Below are 15894 nucleotides of genomic sequence, written 5' to 3'. Positions count from 1 at the left end.
GTGCAATGTCTATGTAGCAGATTATGAAAGATTCCTTACGGCGAAAGTTCAAGGGGAACACCTGTTAAACAAATTTCATGTCCTATTTGCTTAAAGGTTAAGCAGCACACAAGATGACCAGGAAGAACTTAAAGAACTTTCAAAGCATTTTGATCATTCTCTACTTTAGAGCAAAATTAGAGTATTGTGAAGGGTTGTTCAGGGTTACTAACTGAAGAATAGTTATCCATACATTTGCATTATAATTAACAGGTTTTTAGGCCAAATATTTCACTATATTCTAACAAGAATCATTTGAGGGTTCAATTATATAATTCATACTTGAGAAAACTAAGTCCCAGAGGTTAAGTCACACTCTTCCCAAAGTCACATAGCCAGTAAATCACAATCAGCATTGAAGACGGGTCATTAAAGTCTATTGATCTTTCTAGAAACTCTTTCCCAGAGACTTTTTTCCTCTCCTTAAAAGTTAACCTGTTGTACTTACCCATTTTTAAGTCTATTTTCTTATTCATACTCCCAAGCCTAAGGGCCTGTTGTGACAAATACCCACTTCTACCAGGTGGTAACACCCCACAACCACACACAGGGTTTGAGTAACCCTATGAATAATGGTTTCAATGTATCAGCGGACAGGTTTATTTCTGCAGTTTGGTAAAAGAAAAAGAAAAAGAAATTGCCCTGGCTGGTGTAGCTCAGTGGATTGAGCCTTTGAATTGAAAAGTCACAGGCTCAATTCCCAGTCGGGGAATTGTGGGCCAGGTCCGAATGTTTCTCTCTCCCTCCCTTCCTCTCTCTCTAAAAATAAGTAAATACAATCTTTAAAAAATAAAATAAATTTGGATTTCTTGGTTCTGCCTCAGAGACCACTTCAGTCTTAGGGGAAGGAATGGGATATAATTCACTGTCTAACAAACCTCCCAAACAGACCAGTTGCTGATGATTTTAAAAAACTAAACATGTAAGCGACACCCAGGATCACAAAACCTTTCGTGGTGCTTTTGGAATGTATGTTTTACACCCAAATATACATTTCAATTTGGGAAATCCCAGTATTTTAAAATAAAGAAGCCGTGCATTTCATATCCCATTTAGCATGGATATCCACCCTAATGTCTCCTCAGTTCTGCTTTATTTCTGTAACACATTTTCATGTTAGTGCAAAATCCGGGCCAAACAGCTTTTCATTTTAATCTCGTTCTGTTCCCAGTTCCCAGCTTCCCTAGGAGTTTGGGTGTTTGGGTCCCATGGCTCATGGTGGGGAGCTGGTCAGACATGCAATTGGTGGTTATCTGTTTAAACTGTGAGTTATTTTTATAATTGGTGTGGAAATGAATCATCATAAATATCTCTAAATAATTTTTATAATCAGTGGTTTCCCAATCCTGCCCAATCAGAAATTTACCTTTGAACTGATTCAGGCCTGGGCTGGGGCCCAGCCTCTGCATTTTAACATCCCATATGACTTTTATGAATAAATTTAGAAAACAGACACGGTTATTGCTATTTTTCTCCTCCAATCTCAAAATTGCTACTCACAATTGTAACTTAAATCACTGTATAATTACTAACAAATTTTTAACACAAGATATTTACCTCAGGGTCCCTTTAAATAAGAGCATTTACATTAAGGCCAAAACAATTTACAGTCAGTCACCTAAAACTAAAGGGTCCTCAAGTTTTCAGTCACAGGAAAAAGCTTAATCTATACACCCTTCCGTAACCCACTTACTATGCAATATATTCACCTGTATTTGGTTAATTTTCCTTTCCCAAAGCAGAATCATTGTCATTAGTGGTTTCCCATCTCAACCAAGTGTGTCTGCTCTTCTGTAAAGAATCCAGTCTGACTGGATCTTCCATATTGCTTGCTGCGGTACCTGCCTCAGTGACCTACAAGCTAACCTAGTGATGGGACATTTTATTTGTAGTCGTCGGCATCTGAAGCAGAATCATCTCAGAGAAGTTAATACTGGTAAATTCAATTATCTCCAGGTGTAAATAAGGTAGTTAACTAAGCCAGGCTGTCACCTGGCGTCACTGAAGCAAGCTACAGCCACTCCAAGGTATGTGATTATAGACAAAACTAAGACAGGATAATTACTAGATAAGGATCACTGGAAAATAAGCAGTACTGCAACAATGCAAGACAAAATATACTTTATTGTGACAGCAAGTGCACATAGTACTATAGGTAAGGCATGCTACTGGGAATCTGAATGTACTCAAAGGCCAGTATGGAAGTGAATGGGAAAGAATGTTGTTTCTTAGTCCATCGTGAAGGAAAGACAGAATTCGTGTCCACTTACTTCAAATGCAATACTATACGCCTACTTATTCAGATCCCTATGCCTCTAACCAAGAGCCCAAAGACAAATAAGAGAAACTTAATCTTAATTGTACTAAGTTACTTCTAGTATCAATGACAGATTTTGCTAATTGAGGCAAATTTCCTCTCTGGACAAACACCTAGAAATTGAGCACCCCAACATCCGTCCAAATTAGCCAATTTTAATGTCATTTATTCCACCAGAAACAAATAATAGACTATCTAGAAACACTTTTGATAAAGAACCACTTACATTTTAATACTTCATAATGTAAATTTTGGGCCAAAGTAACACCCTGAGTCAAATTTGATCCCTTTCCACTTGAAGGAACCAAATACAGTTTTAATTTCAATTGCTGAATTTCTTAGGGAAGAGCTGAGAAAATAATGCTAATGAGACCTTGTCCTTTGATGAAACTATTAGGCTTTACTGACTCATTAAAATCAAAGCAAAACTGAGGATAGGCTGAAATGCTTTGCAAAGCAGTATTTTTAGATAGGCTGCTTCATTTATCCCTCCCCCCTTCTTTTAGAACGGATACAGGTGAAATGCTTTCTGCATGAATGCACACTGACATTCTGTTCAACTGTTTTCTAAATACAATACTGTAGACTTAAACAGTATGCTTTAATTTAAACAAAGTAGTATCTTAACACACAGTCAATTCAGCTTAACGAGATGAAAAGCAACAGTATTATGAAAATTACTTATCAAATCCACTGCTCTTTCAAAAGGTGGTTTTTAAAAGTAACACAGGACCAAAAACATTCAACTATGACTTTATTTATATTACTATGCTTAAGTTACATGGAAAGGACAACCAAGCAGTTCTGCCCCATTTCAGGAAAAGTTTCCAATCAACACCAATTACATGGCGACAAACAACTAGGAACGGTGACATCTCTGGGTCAAGACTGACAAGGAAGAATGGGCTCTGGTGCTATGGTTCATCTCCAACAAGAATATGGCACAACGGCCAGCACAAGCTATGCCAACACTGAACCTTTAGCACTGGTCACAAATTCGGATCTCTTCTCTGAAGCTAGCAAATCAAGTGAAATAACTGGGTTAAAAAAAAGTTCTTTAAAATGAAGCCCAAATAAGTTTAAAAACCATGCTCTTGACACATTTTCCTTTCAAAATTTACATAAAACACTCTGCCACTCTAATTGCCCAGATTTTTTCCTCACATAGTCCACCCACCATGTAGCTGCAGATAGACTATTCTGCCTTGAGATGTAAAAGTAGGGGGAAAAAATTAACAGCATCTGCATAATATTCTCTCTACACACTGTTGTTGGATGGAAAATAGAAAAAAAGAAAGAAAGAAAGGGTCCATCTTAGATTCTCATAACCTCTTGTTCCGCAGTTCATGAATCCGACTCTGATGCTAAGGTGACAGTGTATGTAAGTAGATTTTTGTTTTCAGTGAAGGAGACCTGGGAAAAGGTGAAGTTATCTCTTTTTCTTCAAGAGTTATCAGATGGTACATGCTCCTCGAAACCCTCACTCTCCCGAACTAGAGCACGTTCCAGGATCACACGGCCTTCCTTATAACGCTGGCTGTCTTCAGTGGCAAACTCATAGATCCATCCCAGTTTGCTATTGCAGTTTTTACAGCTCACATCTCGAACCATGTGGCGGCCAGTGAGCATAACCCGGTCTTGAACTTCACTGTACTGCAGGTTAACTACCTAAGGAACACGTAGAAACAAAATTGTGGAGGAGAGTCAATTATTTGCCAGAAAGTACACAATATTTGACTGGTGCAATATCAGCAAATTCAGAAAAGCAAAAAGCAGTTACTTTAGTCCGACCCACAGCAACCTTTCCAAGAGCTATTTTTAGAAGCTGCTAGGACAGGTAAACATCTGGAACTGCAGTACACTGAACATGTAATGTGATCATGCATTTAGTGTTATTGGTCCAAGCCATACTATACATGCTAGTAACATTTCTGAGTTGTAGTAAAGAGTCCTTGACTTGGAGACATAACATATAGGGTTGGATCCAATTGTTACTGCACCTGGTGTGCAAACAAGGCTACCAATGTAAAAGACCTAGTGTACAACAGGTATTCTATTAAAAAGTTTGCTTCTAAAAATACATTTTATATGCAAACAGACCAGATAAGCCTACTATAGACTATGCATCGCAATACATCATTTTCAAGTGGGTTCAAAAAAATCTGTGAAGAGTTTTCAATGATTCCAAATACCCAACAATCCTCTGTACTTTACTTTTCTGTAAAGGACAAGATAGTAAATATTTTTGGCTTTGAAGCCTGTATGGTCTTCCTTGTAACTATTAGATGGTTGTTGCAGCACAAAAGCAGCCATAGATAATATATAAATTAATGAGCATGGCTGTGTGCTATTAAACTTTATCTTAAATAAAGCAGGAAGCTGGCCTGCCAGTGTACCAACTCCTGACCAATACCTAAATAAAGATCAAGGGTTATACACTATCAATTCTTTGAGAGAGAAACTTGTTTCTAAATTGTACAGAGGGCTGTCCACTGGGGAAGTTTAGCTGACCTTCTAAGAACAATACTCTTGCATCAGTTCTATTCCTTAGCCTAAAACACTTTTATTGGGTTGGCCAAAAAGTTCATTTAGTTTTTTTCCCTGTAAGATGGCTATAGCAGTGCCTAGTTGTCTTTGACTTCATTTGAAACAATTTTGTTAAGATTGTGTTGTAACAGCTATCATATCAGTGTGCATTTAAAAAAAACTTATCTAAAATGCTGAATTTTTGTGTAGCCATTTTAATACTGGAGATGGAAGAAAACATGCAACATTCTCAGCATATTATGCTTTATTTTCTTAAGGAAGGTAAAAACACAACTGAAACAAACAAAAAAAGACGTGTGCAGTATATAGAGAAAGTGCTGTGACTGATCAAATGTGTCAAAAGTAGTTTGCAAAGTTTTGTGCTGGAGATTTCTTGCTGGACGATGCTCCACAGTTGGGTAGACCAGTTGAAGTTGACAGCGATCAAGTTTAGACATTAACTGACAACAATCAATGTTAGACCATGTGGGAGATAGGTGACATACTGAAAATATTCAAATCAATAAGGTTATTGGTGAAAATGAAGAGTGTGTCTTTTATTTTACGGAAAAAAAACCATATGGATTTTTTGGCCAACCCAATAAATTCAATTTTGCTAGTATATACTAGAGTCCTGGAACAGAAATCACATCAACCAATTTCAAAGCAAACCAGAAATGAGAGATGCAGATAGAATAGACATTTAATTTAAATTAGGAAACACTCTTCCAGTTGGCAAACCTATGTAATTAACTAAGTCATAATCAGAGGGGTGATTTGGTGAGCATAAATTAGAGCTGGAGAAGTAGGTCAGACAATCCTTATTCACTTGTATTATTGAGTTATGAGAGCTTAATGCAGTTATCCCCCCATAAAGACAAACAGTGACATGGGGATGTCTCAGCCCCTTCCTTCCATAGTCTGTGAAGTCACTACTCGAGTCTTACACTGAATGGACCACTTTCATAAGTTTTTCAACTTCCAAGATTAAAAATCACACTCTAGTAATGCCTTCCTGAGGTCCACTCAAAGACAAGCTAGTGGCAATTATTCTATAGGTTGCAGCTCTCATTCTGAGCTTTCCTGGCATCTCTAAGCTCTGAGGAGTATTCTGGTACTACTGTCAAACATATCCACCACTCAACCCACTTAGGAAGTGAAGCTGATTTTCCCACAAACCTTGTTAAAAAGAAATGCTCTGCCAGTGGCGCCTGTGAATCGAGTGGAGATGAGTTCTGAGCGGTTGGTCAGAATTGTGTCGCAGTTTGCACAGGAGAACAGACGAGTACCACCAATGTGATCAAGGAAAATTCTGCCCATTTTTTATCGCTGAAGTTTTAAAAACCTAGGAGCAAACATAAAAGGACGATAAATGCATTATGATTAAAAAAATTGTTAGCCCTGGTTAGAATGGCTCAGTGGATTGAGCACTGGCCTGTGAACCAAAAGGTTGCTAGTTCAACTACCAGTCAGGGTACATGCAGGTTGTGGGCCGGGTCCCTTTTCCCCTCTCTAAAAATAATTAAATAAATTCTTTTAAAAATTGTTAGTATCTACTTGGTGGGTCATTGAGAACCACTTACATATGTGGCCTCTGCTTTGCAGTATTAAATATGTAAAATAGCTGACGCTGAACAAAAGGACCATTTGCTGACAAATGAATAGGCATAGGCAGGCTAAGACTATTTTAGAAGCAGTGAGCCAAGGAAGTGAACATGCTTAGGCAGGAAAAGGAATGGTATCACTTCTCTTTTGGTTGGTATGGAAAAAATAGGAAGAATGTGCAGTATCAGGAACTGAATAATGAAAAGCACAGGTAGAGAGGTGAGAAAAAGGTTTAGCTTAAGTGTTCAATATACATTCTGAGTATGTGTAATTTGAGAAAAGAATCGTGGGACATGAGCTTGGTAAGAGTAGAAAAAGGGGCAATCAGAAAACAATTGGGTTTCTGGTCATCAGGTGTATCCATAACTATATACAGGTAATGGCACTAACATTAGTATAAGTTTATAACCAAAGTTAAGGCCACACTCATAACATTTAGAGCTTTAAGATTCTTTTCCTTGTCAACTTTCACACAAAAAGCAGTACTTTAATAATCTGAGCTTTTATAATTACCATTCCCAGAAAACTTTATAAATAAGACTTCTTTGATACTAGCTTTTTTTAGTTCCGGGTTATTAAAATCCTTAAAAGTTTGAAGTAAGAGAAGTACCAAACTTGGTTGTTTACCTGGGAGCCTATTATCAGTTTATTTGAAATTACTGAAACCATGAGGCGCCACGCTGAAAATATAAATTCATAGATGATATGCAGATATTTTAGTAATTATTTTCAATTTCCTTTACCTTCAACAAACACATTCAGCAGCTAGAATTTTCAATTTCTATTTTAATAGGGCTCTGGTGAAGCAATCACATTTTAGGACCTCTACCTTTTTACTTAGTTTTTTAAAAATTCACAGTATTTTCCTTGCTCCCACACATGTGTGGCCTCCCTCCTTATCAACATCTCCCACCAGAGTGGTCCATCTGTTACAGTTAATAAGCCTCTATTGACAAATCATCACCACCCAAAGTCCATAGTTAACATTAGGGTTTACTCTCACTGTACGTTCTACGTTCTATGTATAATGACACATAGCCATCATTATGGTATCACAAGAGTATTTTCACTGGCTTAAAAATCCCTTGTGCTCTGCCGATTCAACCTTCCCCCTGGCAATGCCTGACTTTTTTTTACAGTCTCCAAAGTTTTACCTGGTTGGAATCACACAAGACATCCAGTATGTAGCTTACGATTGCCTTCTCTCACTTGATAACATGCCTTTAAGGGTCCTCCATGCCTTTTGATTTACCAGCTTATTTATCCATTCAACTACTGAAGGACATTGTGGTTGTGTCCAAGTTTTGGCAATTATAAATAATGCTAAAACTATGATTAAATTATGAATAAAACATCCACATGCAGGTTTTTTTGTGTGGACATGTTTTCAATTCCTTTGGGTAAATAACAAGAAGTGCAACTGGTGGGTCATACGGTTAGAAACCATACATTTTGTTATAAACTACCATACAGCCTTCTAGTAATCAGTGAGAATCCTTATTGCTCTACATCCTCATCAGCATTTGGTATTGTCAGTGTTCTAGATTTTGACCATACTAATAGGTATGTAGTGGTATCTCATTGTTTTAATTCACATATCCATGACGACATATGAGGTGGAGCATTTTTTCACAAGATGTTTGCCACATGTATGTCTTCTTTGGTGAGACATCTGTTAAGGTCTTTGGTTCATTTTTTTTAAGCCAGTTCTACTTGTTGAATTTTAGGAGTTTATGTTTTGGATGATAGTTCTGTATCGGATATGTCCTTTGCAAATATTTCTTCCCAGTCTGTGCCTTGTCTTCTCATTCTCTCAGCATTGTCTTTCATAGAGCAGTTTTAAATTTTAGTGAGGTCCAGCTTATTATTTTTTTCCTGGATCATGCCATTGATGTTGTCTTTAATAGTTTCTCATTTTATATTTAGTCCTGTGATCCAGTTTGAGTTAATTTTTGTGAATGGGGTATAGGGTCTGTGTCTAAAGTTAATTTTTTATATGTGGATGTACCATTGTTCCACACCATTTAGTAAAAAAGCTATCTTTGCTCCACTGTATTGCCTTCTCTGTCAAAGATCCATTGACTATATTTATGTGGGTCTATTTCTGGGCTCTCTATTCTGGTCAACTGATCTATTTGTCTGTACTTTTGCCAATACCATATTATCTTGATCACCGTCACTTTACAGAACTCCTAGAAGTCAGGTAGTGTCAGTCTTCCGACTTTATTCTTCTCCTTCCAATACTATGTTAGCTGCTCTGAGTATTTTACCTTTTTATAGAAACTTGAGAATCAGTTTGTTGACATTCACAAGGAGACTTGTTGAGATTTTGATTGGGATTGCCTTTATTCTACAGATCAAATTAGGAAGAACTGACATCTTGACAACATTGAGTCTTCCTATCCATGAACATGAAATCTCTCTCCATTATATTTAGTTCTTGATTTCATTCATTATAGTTTTATATTTTTCCTTATAGACGCTGTACACATTTTGTTAGACTTATACCAAAGTATACTTTTTGATACTAATATAAATAGTATTGTTTTCACTGAAAATTCCACTTGTGCATTGCCAGTATTAATACACACATGTACAAACAAATATTATGGTATCTTGTTCTGGCAAATTGCTAAATACTTTCCTTAGCAAAGGTCAGCAAACTAAGGCCTTTGGGCAAAATTCAGCTTACCACCTGTTTTTGTATTGCTCACAAGCTAAGAATTTTATACTTTTAAATGGTGGTGGGGGGGATCAAAAGAATATTTTGTGACACATAAAAATTATCTAACATTCAATTTCCATTGTCCTAAATAAAGTTTTATTGGGACACAACCATATCCATTTATTTATAATTGGCTGCTCTCTCACTACAATGACTGAGTTTGAGTAGTTGCAACTGAAACCTTATGGCTTGGAAAGATTACAATATTCAATACCCAGCCACTGACAGAAGGTATACCAACCCCTGCTTAAAAATCTAGAAGAGCCTTTCATTTAGAAAGCAGACAGTCTTTCTCAGAAAAACAGTAAATTTGGTTGGTATTCAGATTCAAGGATTAACTTAAGTATTTGAGAAGGTCACCTTAAACCCCCCTCCCTTTTTTTTATGTTTTTTCCTAACTAAAATGTTTAACCTTCTGTAATCAGTTCAGTATGCTTAAGATCGACTATAAAAATAGGTACTATATACCCACCTTCTGCCTTATTCTCTCTTTACTCCCAGGATTTAAACAATATAGCTCAGATATTGGGTTGGCCAAAAAGTCTATTTTTTTTCTGAATAGAAGACACTTTTTCATTTTCACCAATAACTTTATTGATTTAGATATTTTCAGTATGTCAGCTATCTTCTGCTATTGGCTTCTAGTCGGGTAGAGACCAGGGGTTTTGCTAAACATCTCCCAATGCGTAGAATTATTTGGCCAAAATGTCAGTATTACCAAGGAACTTTGCAAACCACTTTTGACACGTTCGATCAGTCACAGCACATTCTCCATATACTGCACAAATCTTTTTTTGCATTTTTACCTTTCTTGAAATAATAAAGCATACTATGTGGAAAATGTTGCTTATTTTCTTCTATTTTCAATATTAAAATGGCTGTACAAAAATTTACCAATTTTGATTAAGTTTTTTTAAAAATGCATGTTGATATGATGGCTGTCACAATACAATCTAACAAAATTGTTTCTAACAAAGTTAAAAACAACCAAGCGCTATTAGAGCCATCTTATGGAAAAAAACAAATGAACTTTTTGGCCAACCTAATACTTGACCTCGGGGAGTTGAGCTACCCAAGTTCAAATCTCAGCTCTGTTCCTTAAAAGCTATGTGAACTTTGTGGTAAGGTATCCTCTTCTTCGTCTGTAAAATAAAAATAGCAGTATCCATCCTGAATTGTGAGAATTGGAGATAATACACTCTTAGGACAGTGCCTGGCACACAGTAAATACTACATAAAGGTTAATCTAGTAAAATAGACTATCTTCTTCAACATTCCCGACCCCAACTAACCTCCCTCTCCTATTGCAGATGAAGAAAGCAAGGCTCAGAAAGGGTATGAAACAAATAACAACTAGCTTCATCTCCTGTTAATTACTGCAAAGCTAAGTGACCAGGTGACAGAAATTACAAGCAGAGGAAAATTAGAAATCTTCTGAAGCATCTCAAATTCTTAGTGTCACAGTTCTAGGTCTTAAAATAGGTACTTGCCCTCACTGTAATTAAAAATCTAGTTTGGATTCAACCCTGACAAGTAGAATACCCTGAAGAAGGCAGCGCCTTTGCCAGCCCTAAAAATATCAGGGAGGAGAAGAGTAGGTATTGATTTGCATTTCTAAGGACCCTGGGATCAGAAAATACCTATTTCACAGATAAGACTTTCCCTTTGTTGATAAAACTATTTCCTTAGAGAACCACAGAAAACACATACCACCAGAACCGAGAGGGCCTTTTCCATAGCACCAGATGGTGGTGGGCAAATGCAGGTTACCAGACTCTTCTACAGAGAACTGAATGGGCAGGAGCCCAGTACAGAAAGGGTTAGGAATCTGCCATTCAGAAGAGGCTGTTTTGTAAGTGGTTCTGCTAAAATGGAAACATGCGGAAGCATGCTTGTATTTCTGGTTTTCAGTCTCTTCTCTCTCCAAAACAAAGAAAGGAATAAAACCAAAAGATCTTTTGACAGTGCTGGGTTGATTACTATAATTAACATTTAATGTTATTGTAATCTCATTAACTGTTTTCATACTGATTTGTGACTAAATTCTATTGAAAACCTATAAAGCAAAGTTGAATTTTATCCATAAAACCAATTTCCTAATTTTTGTAAAAATAATCACCAGGCCAAGTTTCAGTTACATGAGAAAACTGTGCTTTCTTTTTGTTAATTCTTTTGCAATACCTGACCAGTTTCCTTTGCCATGTCAAATATGTGCTGGTTGTGGCATCAGGTCTTCATTTGACGGTAATTTTTATATTTTTGTTCTTGACCCTAAAATAATGCCTTTATTTTTGTTAAATATTTTTAAGTTTACTGTATTTCTGTAACACTTTTTGTTTAGTCATCACTAGAAAATAAGACTAGTCATGTAACTCAGTGAGTCACCTAAAGGATCCAGTTGGTCATCTCCCCAGATTTTTGGCAAGCCAAATTCAAGATCTCTTCTCTGTTCAGCTGCAATACCATGAGTCAAAACAGCCTCAAACTGGATAGACTGGAGTATAACTTAACTATCTGGTTTCCTGATTCAGGTGTCAAGTAGCAAGTTCATACCATAGCCTAGGTCAGTTCCTACATTACCCATACATTATTATACAGGATTACCAGAGAAACTGCTATCAACTTGGACAGGTACTTTAAAAGTTACAATGATATTCTGGGCACAAATAAACTTAGGACTATCTTCACAACTCATGATTATAATTAGGCCTAGTTTCATGTCTCATGGACTGGCTTTTTGGAGGTGGGTAGCTAGTTAAAGCTCTTCTTTTAGACTTAATTTTGATCCTATTTCTTTACCCTTTTTATTGTTTCTAAAAGTTTCTCTCTTTTTTATCACTTAAGCAGAGCAAAAGAAACGGCAAGTAAGTCTAGGGATAAGTCCTCAAGGATCCAACCAGATATTGTTTTAGAAAAATCCACGTGAATTTTACTAATCTTTTTAGAAAAGTTGTTAAAATATAATGTACTTAGTTCCCCCGTATAGAATAATTTACTTCAGTACAATTCATCATCTCCCTCTCCTATAGGTAAGATGGTTCCTAGAGAGAATCAACAAAAATAACATAACATAAAATAAAGTAAAATAAAATAGTCATCAATAGGCCTGTATTGGTACTGAGCTGGGTGAGGACAACCTCTAAAAAAGGTAAACATCAGTCCTTTCCAAGGAACTACTTTCTACATGGTGTTCCAGTACTTACCCTTAAAGATAACAGGATATGTAGAAAACATTCTATGTGCCAAATTGTACAAGCTTCACCTTCTTACTCTTTGTACATGCTCCAGGCCTGTTTTTTGTTCCTAGTCCACTGCCTAATAGCAACCCAAAGCCTCTTCACCTTCTAGGTCTAATCAATACCAATCCACTTCAGAATGCTTGTAGTTTCACCTCACTTCACCTCTCTTTCCCACTTTAGAACTCTTACAACATTCATTACACAAGTTACTCATATTTAATGATGCATTGTTGCTCAGTTTCATTTTTCTATGACTTTTTACTAAACAGTAAGTTTTGAGAGAAACGATTCTAAATTCTCTGCAACCTCCTCCTTACCTAATACAGTACAAGTATGCAATAAACAGGAAAAGAATACACCAAGACACTCCACATCTGGCACAAATATGAACCCTGGGAATACTTGATGCACTGTGGTTCCTCTGCGTTGGAAAGCAGCTGCAACACTGAATATGTGGCCGTGCAGAATTAGCCAATATCCTTTTACCCACTCTCCCCGCCCCCCCAGTTACTTCATCAACGAGTCTAATTTTCCAAAAACACACGGTTAGCCTGAGGTTACTTCAGGTTTTCCACGTGTCAAGGAGACCTGGAATAAAAATCCTCAGATTACCAACAGGGTTCTGTAAACAGAAAAAGTTTAAAAATAAATGAGCTGTACACTTTCCAGACTCCCTTGAAGGGAGGATTAATAGATGGTGTCAGGATTAAACATTATCTTTGTAGTAGTTCAGTTTCCCAACTCCTGCTGTTCATAGTACTCATTGTCCTACCTACCTACCTACCTACAGAGGGATGTAGAATAAAGGGGTTGCAAGAGCTCGCCTTCCCTCCCACCAGCGAGGAGGAAGCAGGCAGGGCCGCCACGCGACCCCGACCCGGAATCCGTCCGGCCAGAAGCCGCCCGGGCCGGGCCAGCGCTCGGCGCGGGGCGCGCGCCCCGCAGCCCCAGCTGGCTCCAGCTGATTGCGGGCACGTGACGCTGCGGGCCAATAGGGAGGGGCTGGGGCGCGCCGCGGCGGGGCCTCCTGGGGCACAACAAACACCAGCCGGAACAGCTGAGCGGGCGGCTGCCGGGGGTCCAGGCCAGCCCGTCGCGCCCCCGCGGCCCGAGCTGCCCCGCAGCTGCCCCGCAATCGCACCACGCCCTCTGCCCGGACGACCGGGACTCCCTCCCGCCCCCGGTTCAGGGTTCAGGTGGGGAGGAGGGCTGGGCGGCGAACGTGCATCCGACGAGGAAGAAAACAAAAGCAATCACCGCCCTCCGTGGCGGCAAGTGTCAGTGGCCCGGGGATGTAGCCCTTTCCACGGACTGGCCCCATCGAGGCGTAACCAGAGCCCCACAACTCGGAGTCGAATTCGGACTTCACTTCGGGGACAGGGGCTCGGCGAGGCGGCCGAGGCGGCAGGCCTCCCGCCGACCGCAGCGGCGCCGAGCCTGGGGCGCGTCCCCGACACTGCGGCGGGGACGCGGCCCGTGGGGGCGGGGCAGCCGAGGGGGAGGGGGGCGCGGGCCAAACTGCCCGCGGTGGAGGCGCGGAAGGCCTCGGCGGAGACCTGCAGGGGCTCCGCGGCGGCGCCGGGAGGGTAGGGGGGGTGCTGGCCAAAACCGGAGGCAGCGACGAGAGAGCGCGGACGCCGAGCTGAGGGTTCGCGGCCCTGGCGGGTCGCTCCGGTCGTCCCGGCTGCTCCGCGGGGGCGGGCCGACGCGGCCGCTGCGCCGGGGCCTCACAAAGAGGAAACAGCCCAGCTCGTCCGCCGGCAGCCCCCGTCACCGGGGCCCGCCCCAATGGGCCGGGGGCAGCTGCTCTGGGACCCCGGGGAGAACGCGACGAGGAAGAAGCACTTCCTGGCTGGGCCCCCGCCTCGAACCGATTCCCGAGTACTTCGAAGCCGCCGACCTAGGGGACTCCCTAGTGGTCTCCGAGCCCGGCCTCCGCCAGTCTTACCGCAAGTGGCTTTGAGATTCGCAGGCGAGATCCGCAGCTGCCCGCGGCTCTTCCCTCCTCAGCTGGGATGAAACCCCTCGGCCACCCTAGTCGCTAGATTTAGTCAGGCCCCGGCCTTGGCCCCGCCTCTCCCTAGTTGGGCCTCAGCGTCAATCACCCAGCGTGGCTCCGCCCCTCGAGCGGTCGGTTTTCCCGGTTGGCTCGCCACGTCCTTCATTTCTAGGCCCCGCCCCCACCAGCACCCTGCCCCTTTCGCTGGGCCCCGCCCCTTTTTGGTTCACCTTGCTTTCCTCTACTCCAGCTCCTGGTCGTATCCCTGTCCGCCCCTCCCAGAAGCAGCAGACCCAGGGAGAGCTCCAAACACTCCGCCCCGCCCGTGACCCAACACCGCGTACAGCCAATCAAAGAGTATGACTCTGCCCCCTCTCCAGAGGTGTCCAATGTGAAGAGACTTAGGGTCCACCCCCTTCCCAGCTGAGAGCACACAACACAGCGTCCACGTGAGTCAGCTTCTTAAAGGAGACAGCTCAGCCTAATTGCCGCAGCTGTGAGACCTCGTTCGTCATCAGCGTCACCAGGTGGTGGCGAAGGCCTAGCTCCCTGAAGTCCTAGCTTTCTGAGGCCCAGTGATGACGAGTGAAAACCACAGGCTGTTTTGTAGGCAAGGTAGATACCTAGGCAGTTAACATGCTCCATGTAATTTCTTTGGGGGTTGTTTACCCTTGCCACTCCTTATAGAGGGCCACCTTTTATTTACAAACCCCAAACCCTTAAGAGTCTGAGCATTATTAGGAGGAATTCCTGAATAATATCTATGGAAACAATGATTTTTCAAGCGTGCCTAGCTTTATTTACAACTCCCAGAGTTTTCTTTTGGTAGTAGAAGTAATTATCAAAAAAAAAAAAAGAGAGAAATTCAGTTTTCTGCATGGAGATTTTCTGAAATTTGTTTATCCAAAAGGGTAGCCATTCCCTTAACCCTAATCAATGCTCAAGATGGAAGGTTTTCCCTCTCCATTCCATTAGACTTTCCCAGATAGTTACATTAATGATCTTTGGCTGACTTTCAAGATAAAGCATAAATATTTGATAATGCGTATTTCTCAAGTGAAAAAGACTAATATTTGAGATTAATCTGCAAAGTGTTTAAAGCAATCAGTAGTGGGATGGAGGTTTTGAAGCAATTCCTTGCGTTGACTCCTTATCAACCCCAAATTCACCACCAGTATTTTCACCTGAACATCAAAGACAAAAGGACTAATTATCTTTTGGTGAGTTTTCCAAGAGATAAGGAAGTTTGAAACTTTTTAAAGTTTTTTCTTCTTGTTATTCTTTTCAAATTTAGCTTTAATTACAAAAGTAACACATGTTCATTGTAGGAAGTTCATTCAGCCTCATTCTGAGCAGAGACCTCTGCCCTCTGCTTACAGCTTCGCATGTATCCTTCTGTTCTTCCTGAACGAAACGTGTGTGGAAGCACTCTGTACCTCTTCTT

At 40.5% G+C, this 15894-nt stretch overlaps 1 protein-coding gene across 2 annotated transcripts; it reads right to left on the bottom strand.

The window, feature by feature from the left end:
- Nucleotides 1-2143: 2143 nt before the first annotated feature.
- On the bottom strand, nucleotides 2144-14583 carry YPEL5 (yippee like 5). Of its 2 annotated transcripts, none has more exons than XM_028515392.2 (3): nucleotides 14398-14583; nucleotides 6062-6227; nucleotides 2144-4024 (listed from the first exon to the last, which is right to left on the bottom strand). In XM_028515392.2, exons 2-3 carry the CDS (start codon nucleotides 6200-6202, stop codon nucleotides 3800-3802), a joined length of 366 nt encoding a protein of 121 aa, XP_028371193.1. In that variant the 5' UTR covers nucleotides 6203-6227; nucleotides 14398-14583; the 3' UTR covers nucleotides 2144-3799. The 2 variants fall into 2 exon arrangements, with proteins under 2 accessions (XP_028371193.1, XP_035883690.1); XM_036027797.1 differs by lacking the exon at nucleotides 14398-14583 and adding an exon at nucleotides 13236-13383.
- Nucleotides 14584-15894: the final 1311 nt, after the last annotated feature.

Source organism: Phyllostomus discolor, chromosome 6 (genome assembly GCF_004126475.2).
Source record: "Phyllostomus discolor isolate MPI-MPIP mPhyDis1 chromosome 6, mPhyDis1.pri.v3, whole genome shotgun sequence".
NCBI classification, from domain to species: Eukaryota; Metazoa; Chordata; class Mammalia; order Chiroptera; family Phyllostomidae; genus Phyllostomus; species Phyllostomus discolor.
The sequence above is the reverse complement of the archived record's forward strand: the minus strand, read 5'-3'. Positions and strand labels throughout refer to the sequence as shown.

Coding starts and splice junctions, on each gene's coding strand:
- YPEL5 (XM_028515392.2), bottom strand. CDS start 6,202: ATGGGCAGAATTTTCCTTGATCACATTGGTGGTACTCGTCTGTTCTCC. Junction 4,025..6,061: donor GAGCATTTCTTTTTAACAAG/GTTTGTGGGAAA, acceptor CGTGTTCCTTAG/GTAGTTAACCTGCAGTACAG.